Source organism: Onychomys torridus, chromosome 5 (genome assembly GCF_903995425.1).
Source record: "Onychomys torridus chromosome 5, mOncTor1.1, whole genome shotgun sequence".
NCBI lineage: Eukaryota > Metazoa > Chordata > Mammalia > Rodentia > Cricetidae > Onychomys > Onychomys torridus.
Genome location: NC_050447.1, coordinates 9338912 through 9357977, shown reverse-complemented (window position 1 = coordinate 9357977; position 19066 = coordinate 9338912). Strand labels below are relative to the sequence as shown.

General features: G+C 40.7%; 1 protein-coding gene across 4 annotated transcripts in view; it reads left to right on the top strand.

Annotated features, from left to right (window-relative positions):
* Il15 (interleukin 15) overlaps positions 1–5348 on the top strand; it is a 71930-nt gene extending 66582 nt beyond the window's left edge. For 3 of the 4 annotated variants that reach the window (XM_036188744.1, XM_036188743.1, XM_036188745.1), the window contains exons 6-7: positions 2407–2544; positions 5021–5348. In XM_036188744.1, the coding sequence (XP_036044637.1) occupies positions 2407–2544; positions 5021–5131 (249 nt within the window). In that variant the 3' untranslated portion in view covers positions 5132–5348. The remainder of the gene's footprint in view (positions 1–2406; positions 2545–5020) is intronic. The other variant, XM_036188747.1, reaches the window with a different exon arrangement.
* The last annotated feature ends 13718 nt before the right edge of the window (positions 5349–19066 follow it).

The window sequence follows — 19066 nt, the reverse complement described above, 5'->3', positions numbered from 1 at the left end:
GTGATTCCTTCTTGGACTCTACACTGTCACTAAAGCCAAATGATGATCTCCAATGCCACTGCTTGGAAATTTTAATTTGAATTGTTAGCATGTCACAATTTAAAATAGCCTCCTAAGAAGGTCAGGGGTTTTTGCCTGAGGCTGTGTCTGCGGGGTATTTTTCTAATCTGGTTAACTGTGGTGATGATCCGTTCCAGATGTGGGCAGCCCAGCTTCACAGGCGGAACCCTGGACCGAGAATAAGGAAGACTAGGTGGGCACAGCTGCACAGCTGCACAGCTGCACACTTCTCTCTCTGCTCGGGACTGTGCGTCTGAGCAGCTGTCTTAAGTTCCCATGCCTTGACCTCCCAGCTATGATGGGCCATAACTTGGACCTGGGAACAGAAAAGACATCCTCTCTCCCCGAAGTCTTTGCTCTTTGTCGGATATTTTGTCAAAGTAACAAAGGCAGAAGCAAAACTAGAACCCAAACCAAACTGCCTATTGTGTGTTCAAAACCAAACTGCCTATTGTGTGCTCAAAACCAAACTGCCTATTGTGTGCTCAAAACCAAACTGCCTATTGTGTGCTCAAAACCAAACTGCCTATTGTGTGCTCAAAACCAAACTGCCTATTGTGTGCTCAAAACCAAACTGCCTATTGTGTGCTCAAAACCAAACTGCCTATTGTGTGCTCAAAACCAAACTGCCTATTGTGTGTTCAAAACCAAACTGCTTATTGTGTGTTCAAAACTGCCAAGCGCAACTTGTCCAGGTGAAGATTTGTACACCCTACTACTGATGTGGTGAGGAGAAGGCAGAGTCTGGAACTCAGACAACTAGATGTTCACCAAACACCTGGGTGTGCTCTCCTGTGATTTTAGTGTATTTTCTGTTTTTCTCTGCTTTTTTCCTAATCAGAAAGCACTCAGCAAACTATTTTGACTAGACTTTAGATTCAGACATGTCCTAATTTTAATTACGGTTGAATCCCATTAAATGTTTTCCTCTCTTTTTTGTTATTTATTCATTTCTAACATTGAGGGTTTTGTAAAGCAACTTTTACAATAAATCTATTATCCTGTCACTCACAATCCCTTCCTGGCTTGGCCAGCCCATGAGTAGGCCCTGCCTTTGCTTTGACTTTTCCCTTGAGGTTCTTAGAATTCTTTCTGCTCAGTACTGTAGGGACAGAATGACTGGCAGTTATCACTCCTTAAAATGTGAACATACAGTCTGACCCTAACTGTTTTTTACAAATATTCAGTTACTTTGAGACTGCGGTATCACCCACAGAGTGGAAGAGGCATGCTCAGTGAGGAATGGTGGCCTTTGACACCCATTTCCTTCCTTACATTAGTGCCACCCTCCTTCACTGTTGTTGGTTTTAGTTTTAATTTCAAAACCAAATAAGGGAAAAAAGTGGCTTCCTACATAAATAAAATCCCTTAGGAGTACACAGACAGGAAACAATTTGGGGAAGCAAGTCTTTATTTGGCTTGCAATTCCAAGTCATAGTCCATAATTATAGTGATATTTTATTTGTATTGAAATGTGATTTTATTGTATATTAATAAAGTTGCCTTGGGGTCAGAGCAAGCCATAGCAGAAGCTGAGCAGTGGTGGTTTGCACACCTTTAATCCCAGCACTTGGGAGGCAGAGCTAGGCAGGATCTCTGCGTGTTCAAGGATACAGCCAGCATGGCGACACATGCCTTTAATCTCAATACCAACCATAGAAGACCTGGAGGTCTGTACAAACACGCAGTGACCAGTAGGCCATGTGGTTGGGTTTACAACCAATGAGAAGGCAGAACAGAAAGTCTATAAAAAGGGAAAACACACAGAAGTAGGTCTCTTGCAGAGGGAAGGACAGGAGCGGCAGTGAAGGGTAAGGTTTATAGCTCTTTACTATTGCTCTGATCTCTTGGCTTTTAACTCTGCAATTGGCTCTGTGTTTCTTATTTAACAAAATGGCTACATCTATACATAATTATGGAAAATCAGTCAGGAACATAAAGCATCCAATTAACAGTTGAGAACAAAGACAGGAGAATTGCAAGAACTTGCTTGCCTGCTTGCTGTCAGCTATCTCCTATACCACTCAGGGCCCCCTGCCTAGAGAATGGTGCCACCCACAGTAGTTTGGGTCTTCCTCCATTAATTCAGAATGAAGATAAGCCTCGAGGGACATGCCTACAGGTTAAGCTGATAGATACTTGCTCATTAAGATGATCTTCTAGGTTGTGTCAAGTTAAGAGTTAAAACTAAGCAGTATGGGTATTATGTTTCTTTGTAAGATAACTAGATGAGATTGGTTGATATTTTCTTTTAAAAAAAATCAAAGACTTATCAATGTGAAAATGAAGAATGGAAAAAAATTGTTTGTTTGTCTCAAACTGGATCTTTGAAACTCTTGTTTTTAGCCTGGTTGCAAACTTACTGCAATGAAGTGCTTTCTGCTGGAATTACAGGTCATTTCACACGAGTACAGTCACACACGCCTTAATGAAACAGTAAACAATGTGATGCTCCTAGCAAAGAGCAATCTGTCTTCTACCAAGGTGAGTGATCCAGTAGCCATAGTGAGCTGCATCTGATGTTTTGTCTTATTTGGGATAAGGCATTCATACATAAGCAGATTCTCCCATGGGGCACACAGAAAAGAATTTGGTGCCAGTAGAGTGGCATTCAAAGGTGGTACCAGAGCAGGCATGCACAGATTCCTAAGCTCATTGATTCCCTTGGTAAACAGACATTTCTGAATAGTGTCAGCCAGTGTGCTTTAGTGGGAGAGACAAGCAGGTGCATAGGTGCTGTGGATAGACATTGATGTGATCCAGTGTCTAACATCAGAAATGGTAGCTCACATTTATTGAGCTAGTCCTTAGTGTCACATACTGCTCCTTCTGCTTTAGATTGGTAAGGCACTAAATCCTCAAAATCAGTCTTTGAGACTAATCTCCTTTCTTTTTTGACATCTAGTTGTCTTTATTTCTGTTTGAATGTTGATGCACTTGGAAAACCCAGAGCTAACCACGTGGTCCTGTTTGTGCAGCGAACTGCACAAGAGTCGTAGTCTCCTCCACCTCCTGTCTTCTTACCTTCTAAAATCATGAAGAATCATCATAAGCAGAAGTGTTAATGAGTCAAGTACTATTTGGAACATCCTAGAAAGCACGAGCAGGGAGGGTTAGGAGAAAGCAAATACTAGTGACTACTGTGGTCAGCCGAGGAGTGAGTTGCACAAACTGTCCTGAAGTACATGGAATTAATTGTGGCTTGAATGGCACAACCATAGAGTAAAATAAGGTAGAAACAAAGGAACTTTGTCACCAGAGGAGACACAGTAATAAAATTATTTCATTTAATAAGTACTTCAGCATGCTGTGCCAAAGCCCCCAGAGTCCCTGTGAGAAAGGAAGGCAGAAACGTGAATAGCCAATCAGTGAATGTGTGAACCAGCCAGTTAGTCATTAAGCACAGTAGGAACAGAGAAAGCCAGTGTGTATGGGGGATCTAGGGTTCCGGTGTAGAGAAGGGTTAGCCAATAAGCTAGTATGTTACCCAGAGGTCAGGGAATGAGTGTCCGGGACACTCAGGGATGTCTGTAGGCAGACTCAACTGGAAGAGAAATGGCCTTGAGAAGCTTTAGCTTCTCCTCTCAAATGCCTGCTGCCTTGGGTGTCTGCTCAGATGTCACCTTCTCACTGATGACAATATTTACATTCGCTGTGCTTTCCCCACATTGTCACTGTCTGTGCCCATCTCCACATGTCCCACACTTTTATTTAGAAGCAATAATTGCCCATTTGTCACCATAAGTAAGTCAGCTTCAGAGCGTAGACACTTTAGGGTTTTTTTTTAAACATGTTTTATTACAATTTCCAGAACATACACTTCTTACAGGTATTCATCACTCGAGATACTTACCAAGTAAATCTATTCATGGTTAAAGTACTTCTGTGCTACATTATTGCCATTTATTAATGGCGAGAAATTCAACAGATAACTCATGACAGTATCAATGCTGAGCTTTAGGTTGCATATTGGTGCCACCCCAAAGTGACTGTTTGGATTAAGTACTAGAAAAGTGATCAGGACTGCAGGGTTGGGGGATCTGTGTAGATTTCAGTTGACTGTGGCAGTGGGGATGGGCTGCTTAGGAGCTTTGCTGTCCTCTCTGCCATTGTTTTCAGGACCAAGTAGAGAGCAGTGTAAGCATTATGAGAAAGCCTGCCATTCAGTGTGTGCCTGATGAACACTGGGGAATCTGAATTCCAAGTGCCTAATGGATGTGAAATCTAATTTTGATTTCCGCTGGTGCAGACTTCGTAGTTTAGAAGATCTCTAAAATGTTTATCCATGATTGCTGCACTTGTAATATTCTAGTTGTCTCTGAAGCAATGTTTATGGCATTTGCCTAAGAAGTTCAAATCAACCAAAATCCTTCAAGTAGCTACTGTTTTCCAGGCCTTGTACTTAATGCTGGGAAACGAAAATATATGGTTATGCTTCTCAGGAATGGTTAGACAACAGTAGTGTAAAAATGTTAAAAGTAGGTGTTTATGCATACATTCATACACACATACATGCGTGTGTGTGTGTGTGTGTGTGTGTGTGTGTGTGTGTGTGTGTGTGTGTGTAACAGAAAGGCACATGCTCTCTTGGTATCTCAAGGGCATAGCATTCAAGGCCATGGAAAGATGCAATAGGTAAGGACACCTCACACAGGCTGTGAAACATTCAGGGAAACATGGGCTTCAAAAGAGAAACAGAATCCCTTGACAGGCTTTAAGCAGGAAGAACATAGTCTAACATGCATAGCCTGTACATTTGCAAAGATCTTAACCCAACGTGAGAAGAAACATCTGCTATCAAATCTCTTAATTCTTTCTTATAGTTTTACTTAACATGATATTAATTTGTCAATGTTTTTTTTTATGTCTGAAGACCCCACCATGTGTTTCAAGTAGTAAAATAATCCCAACGAAGAAATACATTCTGCTTACAGATCTAATTCTTTCTTCTTGATTGCAGAATGTAACAGAATCTGGCTGCAAGGAATGTGAGGAACTGGAAGAGAAAAATATCAGGGAATTTGTGCAGAGTTTTATCCATACTGTACAAATGTTCATCAACACTTCTTGATGGCAGGTGGTCCTCATCAGGGTTTCCACTCTTACTACACCTCTGCCTGCTGTGCCAAGGCAGCACAGCTCTGTGCATTTGAGATCTGCTGGGAAAACAAAGCTGCCTAGGCAGAAGCTAATGAGCCACTTGGATCAGATGAACTCGGGGAGATAAGGGGGGTGGGGAAGAGCTCTTCTTAGGCCTGTTCTGCTTGCTTATTTTTAATTTATTACTGCAGTTGTACATATTTGTAATATAACAGAAGATGCTGAATAAAGTTGTTCATATGTTTTATCAACCGAGCTTTAACTCTTTACCTTTTTTTATTAGTTTGTGTTTAGCTGAATGTGATGTTTGTGTATACACATTTTGTGTGTGTGTGTGTGTGTGTGTGTGTGTGTGTGTGTGTGTGTGTGAGCACAAGTGTGTGGAAGCCAGAGGTTGACTTCGGTGCCTTGTGCATTGTTTTCTACCTTGTTTGTTTGTTTTGCCTTTAAGGCTGTGTCTCTTCCTTGACCTGAAACTCAGTAGTTCAGTCAGACTAACTGGCCAGCGAACCCTAGAGATCCTCCTGTCTTTACCCCTTCAAAGTGGGATTACAGGTACCTGCCACATCCCCGACATTTTACATGGGTGCTGATGATCTGAACCCAAACTGTCTTGCTTGTCACACAAGCACTTTCCCAACTGAGGCATCTCCCTACTCCCTAATTTATCTGTTGTAGAAAATTAAGGGCTTTGTTGTTGTTGTTATTGTTGGTTTTTTGGTTTGAGGTGATCCTCCTTCAAGGAAAGTACATAGAAAAATAATGTTTACGTTAGTGTTTCACATTTTCCCAAATACTGTTGTTTTATTCTCACAATTTTTAAAGCTGTACTTGTGGAAGTTTTAAAAAGGCCAATTTGTTGGACTCCATTTGGTTTGATGAAAATGTAATTGTTCATAGGTGCTGAGAAGATAGCTCAGCGGTAAGAATACTTCCTGAACAAGCATGAGGATCTGAGATTTGCATCCCCAGCATCCTTGGAAAGCTGGCTGTGGCTATGCCTACCCTGTACTACATGGAGGAATAGGGTTACTAGGGCTTGCTGGCCATCATCTTAGCTCCAGGTTCAGTGCAGTACACTGTCTTAAAAGGATGCCCCTACCATGTGTGGTTAGTGAGGAAGCTGGCCCTCCCCCTTATCAGCTGCAGCACTTAGGAAAGCAGGCCCTGCACCTCACTTGAGCAGCACAACAGAGCTGATCCCGTTGACAGAGGTACAGGTGAAATGGACCTGAGAGCTTGAGAGTATGAAAGATCTGGCCCTGCCCCTTAACTGCCATATAGTGGGGTAGGAGGGGCATGGCCTCCTCCACTGCCCCTTGCCAACTGTGGTGGGTGGGACAGCTGGCCCTGAGATGATAAGAGCAGAACTGTCCCTGCCCCTCACCAGCCGTAGCACTCTGGAGAGTGGCCCCTATACATTGCCAGGGCAACACAGCAGAGCTGGCCTTGATGGTCCAGGTGTGGGAGAGCCAACCCTGAGGGAATGAAAGAAGGAGAACTGACCCCACCCCTTGCTCATTGCAGCAAGGGGTGAACTAGAATGGAGCAATGCTGGAGAGCTCACCCTGATGGTGAGGAAGAGGGGGAGCTGGCAGACCCTGCAATTATCCAGACCCAGAACCAGGGTTATGTGTTGACCCATCCAAACATCCATCTAATCTATGATCTGCTGGAACATGTGAAGGTGACCGATCCTGCAGACTCAAAGCTGCAGGATCTCCAAGACACAGGGCAACAACAGAATATCCAATAAGATTCCAATGAGGGCCCAGCATCGGTAGTGTAGCAGAAACCAGAGGCCTCAACCATATCAATGACTCTTTGTATGGAACACTTGCAAGTAAAGATCTATGGACAAAAGGGTATATACTATGTGATTCACTGTGTCACACTACAGCTTCCATTTTGAGATTTTTCCTTCTTTTTTGTCTTAAATTTAATTTTATTTTTTGGGGGGATTACAAGGGCAAAGGGCAGATATGAAAGAATAGGGAAATGAATAGGATTGACCTGCATGATTTGAAAGACAGAAAGAATACATAAAAAGAAAGTTTAAAAAATGGAAAAAAAAAAAAAAGAGGAAGCATGTGGAGAGGCGAGATAAAGCAGGGTACTCCATACACATGTATACTCACATGCATTCAACACTCATATGCAACTTAAAAAATGTTAATAAACTTTTATAATTCTTACCTATATTTTTTATTATACTGTCTTAAGTTACTAAGCATTTTAGCATTTCTATTGCTAAAAATTTGGGAAAATGTGCCGTTTTTAACTTTAATTTTCCAATCTAATTGTTAAAGAGAAATTGGTCGCTCTCCAATATTTATTTGTCTGAGGAAGGGGAGATCAAGATGCCAGTCACATTGTTTATGGTATTTTATAGTGACTAATTTCCCACTTGCATTGTATAAACAAATACAAGATGGTTTTAAAATCTGGAATGTTTTGGGACTCAAAGTCCCTGAAATGAGACAGCACAGCTGGTTTTAGAAAACTCAAGTCTATACTTATTAAAATCCTTTAACTTGACATAAGAGATGAAGTGGTCATATACAACCATCTTCCAGTTAACATAAGTGATCAAGTGAGTATGTAACACCATCTAAATTTAACCTTTCATATTTCTGCTGTTAGGTCAATCTTTTATCTCTATTTCAAAGTTCACACTTCCTACACTTCCATTGGCCAGGAAGTATTATTTTTCTGGAAGATACCATGTTTACATCTCACCTACCGCCCTAATTGCTGAAAATATTTGCCATATATTACCTATAATGAAAGAAGCACAAAATCATATATCAAATGGCAAATGGGCAAGGTAAGGGTAAGGCAAATAAAAATTAGATTGATAGACACCATCCCATTGACAAATACGTTCTTGCTTTTCTTTTATTATTATTTCAAGTAAAGAAAAGATGTATGAGAGGATATTATCTGCACATTCTCTTTGGCAATAAAGTGAAAGGACTATGAGGTGGGGCCTGGGAACACAAGCAGAACTAATAAATAATTTGTGAGCCCAGAGACTTTTATAACCCAATTACAAGTCTATTTTATATAATCTCATTCTTTATCTGGGAAGAGTGAATCAATAGAATTACCTGCTTTTGCTGTTGTTGCTCTAGTTGTAAAGAGGGAATTATATGTTTTGATGTTGTAGTTTATGGCCATCAAATTCAATAACTTATAAAATGAAACCAACATACGCAAAATGAAAATCAAGTAATGTGCTGCTCCCTGCTTTCTGTCCCCAAGCAACAAGAAATCCGAAAGAGTGCATCACTCTTCCTTCTCTTCTGTGACCTTGTGCTATGACTGAAGCCCTCTGCACTTACAGGCAAATCACACTCAACATATGCTTGCCATGGATGAATATTTTGCCCAGAGGAAATCCTATTTCCAAGAGATTTGGTTCAATATTCCTTAATTGTGTCTAGTGACTGAATTGTGTTCTCCCTAAGGAATGTGTTATGTAAGGTGTTTAGCTATGTGATGAGTCCTTTGGTCCTAATTGTGGACTCTACCTGACACAACACAGAAGAAAACTTAATGAAACAGAGACATGCTTTTATCCTATAATTTATTTCTTCATCCCACAATTTTGAAACAGGAATTAAAGGAAATAAGGAGACAGTTGTAACACAGAAGCAGATTTAAAAACTGCTAAATTTAGCCTTTGGGAATAATGTCAGATATTTGGACTATTGTCATGGAATACAGCCTATCCAGGTCATTTACCTTTACTGTTGTGATCACCTCTTTCCACTAGGAATTCACATGTCAGTCACACTGGAACCTCAGCTATTGGAAATCTACTCTGTGTGAATGTTTTGACAGATGCTGTAAGAAAGCCACAGTGTCAGCCTTCAGGAGCTTTTCAACCAGCAGAAGCATCTCATTATCAAACCCATCATCTGAGGTCTTATTTGGTCTCCATCAATTCTATGAAGGATATCAAGGAACACAGGTGTGTTCAAGGTGTTCATTCATACATCACCTCTTAGAGAAAGTGACAGGTGAGCTGAGCTGTCAATTATTAGGGATTGGGTCAGGGAAGTGCAAAGAGTGACAGACAACACTTCAGTCAGCAAGGACAGGGGTATTCTTAGGGCAAAAGAAAATCCAGAATGGCCAGCGTAGCGAAAGATGGGAAGGAAAGTGTGGTAATGGAGAGTTAAAAGTCTCCATGGGCTGCACTGATGACTTTTCTGTCTTTCTTAGAGAAAGAGGAGTCATATTGCAACATAAAACAATTAGATGTGTTATTCTTAGTTCAAAAGAAAGACTTTAAATCAACGCCTCCCTACAGATAAATATCAGGTTCATAAAATCCATCACTGTCTGGTAGCACCATCTCTGTAATTTTGATGAGTCCTTGAAACACCAAATGGACAATATCAGCAAGTAATCACTCAAGGTGACATGTTACATGCAGCACGTGGGTCATGTAAGTCACAGGGGCACCTGTGCCAGTGGAGAATTGGGCTCTACAGAATCGGAAAAGGGCTATGGAAAAATCTTGGGACAAAGAAGGCTTTTTGAAAGGAAGATTTTCTAAATTACACTTCACTGAACACTGTTTGGTATAAGGGAAACTAATAAGTGGAAACTAATTATTCTGATCAAGATAAACCAAGCAGAGGAAGTCCCGTGGAGTGGCAACTAGGAACAGTTGAATTGAGAAGTGAGAGGAGGGTGACGTGGCTGGGAGAGAGAACGAGCATCCCAAGTAAAGTTATCAGTACATAAGACTGAGGACAGCTACAGCAAGGCTTAGCAGAAATACAATGTGATGGGCTTAAGGTGAGGCCAAGGAGGAAAAAAATGATCTCTCAGTATGTGACAGTACAGAGCCTGCAGGAGAAATGAGGATGCCAAAGCAGTAATGGTTCTATATGCCAGGCAGCATCCTTTTCAAAGGATTTAAAAATCACTGGTCTCAGCCAAGTTCAGTTTCCTGAGATGAATTAATAAAGTCAAGCTCCCAATGTATCTGTAAGCCATCTTCTCAGGATGTACCAGGCAGATGGCAATAATAATACTTCTTTTATACATGTATGATTCTTTAAAGTTCACAGAGCACTTTCATCTATGTTATTTTTTATTTATTTATTTTTTTTTGGCGAGAGAGTGTTTGTCTCTCTTGGGCACTGATTCAAAGAGAAACAGCCTTGGAAATATTTGACTTTTGTCAGTGATATGTAAAAAACAAACAAACAAACAACAAAAAAAAAAACAATCCATCAAGAAACTCCCTGGTATTCTGAATTCATCTGTGCATGTATTTATGTCTTATTGCCACTTGTATTTCTTTTTAAATAAATATGAGTTTAATACCCAGGGGTGGGAAATTGTGTCAGATTCAAGAGATCAAAATAACTTTTAAGTTCATATTTTTACATTATTTCTTTATATAATTCTATTCTGGTGTTTTCTTTGCTCTTCCCACATGGTAAATGCACCATTAAGTTTATCCAACCTGAAATAATTACCTTTATACAGTAAAAGAAAAATTCTCTCCTTTGACAAGGACTATGTTTGAACTATATTTATGAATAAATAAAGGCAGCTGCTAGACACAGCATTATTAATAGCATGGCTTCAAACATTTCATCTGAGAAGATTTTCACTCTATATCTCACAAGAACACCAGCCGTTGATGTCCCTGGGGTTGTCAAGGTATGAAAACCCCAGAGTATTACAACTTCTACAAAGCACTCAGTTCTGAACAGCAATCACAGGGCATGTACTTGATGGTCATTCTCTTAGGGGGAACTTGGCCTGGTTCTTCAGTGCATTATGGGAAGAATAAGCCAGCCACACACCTCTCCCCCATAGCATGCTGGCAGCCACAGGCTTCTGTCTAAATGGCTACAGGGACACTGTCCACTTGCTCTTAACCTGAATGGCTTTTGATAGATTCTTTGTTTTGGTCAGAGAGTGTATTTGCCAAACAGAACACCCCTTGTTAGCAATGACTGCTAACTTTGGATGCAAAAAAGTCTCATTTCTTCCTAATTGTGATATCATAGCCATCTGAGGCATCTGACTGGCATTCAGAAGGATATTGGCATTCCAGAGGATTCTCTGGTCCCTGGGTATTCACTTCATATCTTAGTCATGTTGACTGTACTTTTAAAAAAGAACATAGGAAGTGCTCTGTTGAATTAATATTTGCAATCTGTGGCCACAAGGACCAGTGACATAAGCCTCAGGTGTTGGATTCAGGGAGGCACACTGTCAAGAAGTTAGGAACAGATATAAAACTGACTCAAAATCCATCTGTCTTTCTGATGGCTGTGTACCAATAATCATTAGTGGAAACTATGCTAGTACTAACATTTCCTTCCCACCCCATCCCCACATACATGATTTGCCTAAATTTAAACAATTATTCTGATTGCCATTTATAAAAGAGTTTACATGTAATACATTTTTCCATGCTTGTTTTGAGTTCTCTGCCTTCATCATTTCTCAGGAAACATGTTAGCATGGAGGCAACACATGGCTAGATTGACCATGCATAGGATTTAGGAGGTCACCCCCTCTCAGAGAGTAATATAACTGTGCATAGCCATGTGCAGATGCTCATAAAGTCCTTTTCAGAAATGAGTCCAGACCCTCATCTGATCTGTAGCATTTCCCATGACTCAGGAGAGTTTAAGAGAGCCTCTAGGAGGCTGGAGAGACGGCCCAACGGTTAAATGCATGCACTGCTCTTGCTGGGAATCTGAGTTTAGTTCTAAGAACCGAGCTCACAAGTGCCTATAATTTCTGCTCCAGGGCTTCCAACACCCACTTCTAGCCTATGTTCAAGCATACACACTCACACCCATTGCATTTTTTTATGCCCACATATCCACACATGAAATAATTAATAAAATAAAATACATCTAAAGAAAAGAATGCCTCTAGGAATTCCTAGACCTTCAAATTAAGCCAAGGAGTCAGGTAACAGTGCCTTTGCAAAATTTACTTGTATAATGTGTGACCAAGGATCCTATTAAAATTCACAATCTTAACAATTTCCCTTAGGCATAGTGCTGGTAGCAGGTTCTGAGGTTACACTTTTAAGAAGAATGGGTATCATGAAATTTGACATCAAAGAGCATTTGTCTCTTGAGTTGCTTCAGGAATTCATAGCTATGTCTAGACAGATGTCATCCAGGGATCTTAGTCACCTTATTCTGGCTAAGTCACTTAACCATTTTGTCCCGTGCATTTTAACATATCACAAAGTGCAGTGAAATTACTGATTAGCAAGACTGTTTGAGTTAAGTTAGATGTGAGGTGCAGGTCTTGAGTAGGTGACTTCTTTCCCAACCCTGTCATTGACTCAACTTTTGTGTTTCCTGTGCCCCTAGTGCAGGACTTAGACTTTGTCTTCCTGGGGATAGTCTCAGGTTGAAAACCAGTGCAGTACCATTATGTCCAGAATTTCCTTAGAGGAATTGTTTAAGCAATGCCTGGTTTCAAGCAGAATCAGAATGGCAAATGTTCCCCCTTTTCAGTGTTCACTGATAGTCTTCCATAACAAGTAACTAGATGCCGTTCTTTTTGGTGCATTTGCTGACTGCTAGCAGAATCTTGCCTTTATGACGGCCTGGCCCCTGCCCCTTCTCTTGCCCATTCCTCCTTCAACACTTTCCTGCACTAGCTATATATTGTCATCTTCTACTGTGAATACAATATTCTCCTAGTCCTGCTCTTCCTCCCAACTCATTTTAAAGCTCTGCTGTATGCCAGAGTTTGTCCATGTCCTTTTAATGATAACTGCAATATTTTTACCCCACAACTACTGCAGAATTTAACTGCTTACATTGTTCATACCAATTTTTATTGAATGGCAGTATGACCCTCAGCACCTCTCATTTCATTGTGACCTTCAGTCAGAAATCAAACATGTGGGGGCTGCATTGCAGTCAAGTCCACCAAATGGCTTCCTTTGCACTGTAGCTCATTAAGTGTTAGGAAAGCAGGGAGACTGCATGCTTTGGAATAGGTCATGGTTTAGATTATTTCTTCATTCTGTTTATTTTACTGAGCTGGCTAATGAAAGAGTCCATGTTCTTATCATTGAGTCACAAAAGCAGGGCCACTTGTTAGCTGTTGTTTTGAATTAAGAAAACACTAAGGTCACAACTAGCATGGAATATTAATCTGACTCTACTACAACACTTTCATCATTGACAAAGTCTTAACAGATAATAGCAAACAAAGAAAGATATAAAATAGTGGTGCTGATTTATAAATTGCAATTTCCAAAGGTGTTACTTGAGTGAATATATCATGATGTAAAAAGAATTGGAAAGAAAGAGGTGGTTGTGCTTTTCTTCAAGATGGTTAGTCTAAGGTTACCAGCCAAGTATAATTCTTGTTTAATTCTCCTCTTACCATCCAATCCTGTTTGTGTCAGGAACACCTTTAATAGGATGTCACTTCGAATCACAGAGCTACACACAGGCACTGCAATTTACATTAGTTACAAAATGACTACTCTTCCCTGAGCACCCCGGAGCTTGGCATACATCAAGAGGTGATGCATGTAAGTCTCTGAGCTCTCCCTGGAATTCACAGCTATGTGTGGATGGGTACCAGCCCAAACCTGCAACTTCTTTCAAATGCTTGTGGGTGACCATTGAAAGTAAAGTACAACAGATTCCAAGCCATCTGGAGAACACAGATCCTGAAGTACACTTCCTTTAGAAAACAATCATTGTTTTTGTTATGATAAATATGTTATTGGCGAAGTAAGGATACAAGTGTTGACTGTGCTATTGGATGGCAATGATGAAGCCAATGATTGTTCATAAGTCATACATTTGGGCAGCAGAGTAAACTTTGATTCCAGAAATAACTGAACTCTACAGAAACCATTGCAAGAATGACTAACAATTTATTGCATTTACAACAAATTCGAACAATAAATTTACCATTATAGGGGTAACTCACCATGGGAGAATGCTGTGGATATCGCTCTGTGTAAATAAAGTTCTGATTGGCCAGTGGCCAGGCAGGAAGTATAGGCGGGACAAGAGAGAAAAGAATTCTGGGAAGTATAAGGCTGGAGAGAGACACCGCCAGCCACCGCCATGAAAAGCAACATGTAAAGACACCAGTAAGCCACAAGCCATGTGGCAAAGTATAGACTAACAGAAATGGGTTAATTTAAGAGAGAAGAAGTAGATAACAAGCAGCCTGCCACAGCCATACAGTTTCTAAACAATGTAAGTTTCTGTGTGCTTTCTTGGTTGGGTCTGAGCGACTGTGGGACTGGCAGGTAAGAGAGAGATTTGTCCTGACTGGGCCAGGCAGGAAAACTCCAAGTACAAATGGCACCCAACGTGGGGCAAGAGTTTCCACCTAAAACCTGAGAAAAAAGATTCTAAAACGGAGCTAAAAACAGCTTACTAGTTGTTTCTCTCAAGTTAGTGGCAGCCTGCTGGTTTGAGCTACTATGGCGGGTTCCTGGCATGTGTGTCTGACCTGCAGTGTGGCTGGAATGAGGAATCTACAAGTGGTACTTTACTCTGCTGCGTGGTGGATTTAGCCTTTGCGAGTTAAAAAAAAAGTTTCTGGGCTATATACTGCTTTGATAGAACTGCTTCTAGACCCAGAGCTGGTGGTAAACTGTACCACCACCATGTTGGGAAGCTGAGGTGGGCGGAGCCAGCAGCCACAGTGGTGTTTCAGTCTTACAAAGATGGATATTACACAGAGAATCTGGTTTATGTTGTCTTTGGGATTTTTAACCACAAAAAAAGATTTGATCGTAAAAGCTGTTGAGTTAAACAAATATGTAAATTTTAAAGGTACTTTGACTTCAAAATTTGGATATAAAGATATGTTGCTTTGGAAAAGAGTCTCTGCTTATGTTTCCACAGAAAGCCAGAGGCTGTAGATTTGTTCCAGATTAAGATACATCAGGTTTGATCAGCCAAGACCACCTGAAAGGTCTCTGATGACACCATGGCCCAGATGATCTGACATCCAGAATGGTTTCAAGGCAACTGGCTCAGAGGTTTATCCTCACGGACTACTCCATAATCCTAAAATTTTCTTTATGTCCCCAAAAGATACAGCGCCCCCCTCCAGCAGGAAGTAGTAAGAGAAACTACGCCCAAATTCCCAGCTGGCTTTGGAGATGGAATTGGCTCACTCCTTCTCTAAATCCAGACATATTGCTAAAAGAAAAGGTTAAGAGATTCTTGTGTCCCAAATCAGAAGAGCCCTCTGGTGTGGGACAGAGAAAAACCACTATTTTATTTAAAACAGGTTGATTATAAATGCAATCTTTTTCTAAAGATAAAAAGGGGATATGATATAGATATAATAGGATGAAAGGGTAGATTAATGAACTTACTTCTAAAGAGCAACAACTTGTTTAAAATGTTTTACATTGGTATAGATTTTAGTCTATTGATACAAACTTAAAGTTAATTTTGTTATACTGTGTGCATATTTCTACTCATGTTTAAGGTATTACGTTTGCATAGCTCATTTTAAATTGTAATGGATAATTAAAAATAGATTAATAATTAGTCATCTATGATAATCATATTTGTAGCCATGTTACTTAAGTCTTCTACATATACATAGAGATATTTCAAATAGATAGGTAATCTTCAAATACTTCAAAGACCTACAGAATATGGCATTTAAAATATTTTTAAAATTTAGACTTTCTGGAAAGTGAGACATGTCTGCTCCTGGCAGCACCGTTTTACTTCAGAGAGGAGGATGGGCATTGAAGACACTTCATATGGAGTTTATCTTCACCTTGACAAAAATAGCCATTTGGACAAGGAACTCTTCTTGCCTGGACTGCTTGATCGACTGGACATGCAGGACCCACAGAAAGGTGACCACTAAACTTTGCTTGACAAAATGGTCCTGCAGGTTCCTGCTTCACAGAGGAAACTGCCAGACATTCTACAGGACACTGAGAGAAGTGACCGAGAGACTCTAGCCCTGTGGGCTGAAGACAAATGCCCCAACTTTACAAAGGAACATTAGGTGACTGTTCAGGCTACCAGCTGTCTCTGTCTACCCTGCAAAACTCCTGAAAGTTGCTTGCAGCCTTCTCCCAGTCCTCAGGTAATATTATATCCTTCTGAGGTCTTTGATGTGGTTGAAGACTAGATAGTTATAATTTCCTCAATTATGATAAAAGATAAGTTAGATATAAAACCTTAGACTCACAAATATAAGATAGATAGGATATCTTCTTTAATATTGTAACTGTAATTCTTGCTTGATAATTGTTTTGTTATATGTAATTGTACTAAGTAACAGTTAAAACCTTCCTTTAAAAAAAAAAAAGAAAAGGGGAAGTGCTGTGGATATCGCTCTGTGTAAATAAAGTTCTGATTGGCCAGTGGCCAGGCAGGAAGTATAGGCGGGACAAGAGAGAAAAGAATTCTGGGAAGTATAAGGCTGGAGAGAGACACCGCCAGCCACCGCCATGAAAAGCAACATGTAAAGACACCAGTAAGCCACAAGCCATGTGGCAAAGTATAGACTAACAGAAATGGGTTAATTTAAGAGAGAAGAAGTAGATAACAAGCAGCCTGCCACAGCCATACAGTTTCTAAACAATGTAAGTTTCTGTGTGCTTTCTTGGTTGGGTCTGAGCGACTGTGGGACTGGCAGGTAAGAGAGATTTGTCCTGACTGGGCCAGGCAGGAAAACTCCAACTATAGGAAAAGCTTTGTCAATTTAAAAGGACAAATTCTCCCCTCTGTAAATATCATGTGCACTATGAATATGTAAGAGTTCAAGGACACAGTGGGAGTGAGGCAGCAGAGTCATATGTAAAGCATGAGTCTAATAGGACTGCAGGGCACCACAGGAGGTGGCATAGAAGTAGGCTCAACTCCAGCCTTAGCAGTCTCTGTACACATCATACACACCCCCAGCTCCCCTTTTACAGGGTCACTTGGTTTACTGTGGTGGCTCAAAACTGCTAGGAAGTTGGATTGCTGAACTGCAGTTTGAGACGTGTGCTTCGTTGAATCTGAAGAGGACAAAGTGTAGTTTACATCTCTGACTACACTCTGTGGGTACCTTGGTTTATCATAAACTTATTTGGACCAATTTCCTCTAGGGCTCTCATCACAGCATCTCCCTTGTTTTATAACTGTCCTCCCTTCTGAAGTAGACCGTCTACTCCATGACAGTAGCAACTGTGCTTGCAATTACACGTGACAGAGGAGGAGTATAAGCTAACATCTAGCTTTGTAGAGTGGTTCGTCACATCACATTGGTAGATCTGTGTTCACGGGCATGTTAGAGAGGCCATAAGAAGCCAAAGGAAGACAGAACACGGCTCCTGAAGGAGGTGACACAGATGGGTGCTGAGTATTAGCCCATGAATTTTATGTGGAGCTCTGGAATTCTCCTCTTAGCAATTGCACCTGTCCTCGATTCCCTTCCTGGGCACTGTGTCTTTGTACTCTGTACTCACTCACCCCCTCGTGCAGAGGAAAAAAAACAGAAGCATCCTGCTCAGTGCTTAGTGCTCTCATCTTAGGTTCCCTCTGTAGAAAATAAAATATGATCTTTGACCTCAAGTACCTCATGTACTGCTTTCTCCCAGAGAAAGAGCAAAATTATTTATTATTTTCTTCATCACCATTTTCCTTAAAACCTAGTAAGTTGGCATTTTTCTGTGTAGTGTTTCCCCAAGTAACTTAGTAACAAAATTGTTACTTCAGGTGATTTTTCTTTAGGGCCCCAGAAGCCACATCCTGAAGAGCTAAAAGAGGTGACAGCTGGTGTCTAAAAAGGAGGGCAGTGTCCACATAGATTGGTCTCCAGCAATCTTCCAGGGAATTTCTCAGCTCACTCAAAGTGAAGGTTGTATTCTGAAAGGAATTATCAAGGGGGCATTACTATGGACATGCCAGGTAGTCTCTGAGTGTAGCTTATATTCTTTCTGACATTGCACACACAGTTCTGAAAGATTCAAATGACATTTTTAGGCCACATTGGTCTTTCATAAAATACTAAGCTTCTCCCAGTATTTTTTAAAGTCCATATGAAAGGACCTGGATAGTCAGGGGTCTTGTCACTTCACATATTTGGGTCACTCTAGCTATTGCAGCCATTTCCTGTACAACCACTGGATGTCTGTGTTACCTACATTTCCTTTGAAGGGTCCTGTCAGAAAGTCTGGATTTACTACAGAAGTTCCAGGCAGTGCCCTCTCACCCAAAGGGGTTTGTGAAAACAATGTGTGTCTGAGGAAGACAGTGGACAGCAATACCATATTAACAGATTTTCTATCATGAATCTGGCTCCCCTGGGACTCAGTGTAGCACTTTGTGTGGTGAGCTATGGTCTCTGGTCCTTCTGATTTGAATGTTTTAATTCAACTCATCTTCTGAATCCCAGGCAGTGTCAAGGCCAATGGAGAGAGGAAATCTCCCTGTTAAGATAAAAGACACAACAGAAGATTCCATTAAGCCATAGAGTATGGAAAGAATATATTTAAAGGCCCATGCATCCCTGGAGTGTCTACATAGTGTTTATGTTACTATCCCAAAGAAAAGAGAGTATACACACACACACACACACACACACACACACACACACACAGACATACACACAGACACTCCCCAACACACACAGACACACAGATATACACACAGACAACCCCACAAACACACACAGACACACACATATACATATAGACACACACAAACACACACACACACACACACACACACACACACACAGACACCTCCTCCACACACACATACATGCACATACACACAGAACACACCCCCACAAACACACACAGACACACACACATACACATAGACACACAGACACAAATACACAGACACACACTAACACACACACTCAAATCTCCACTTTTATCCTTATCACATAA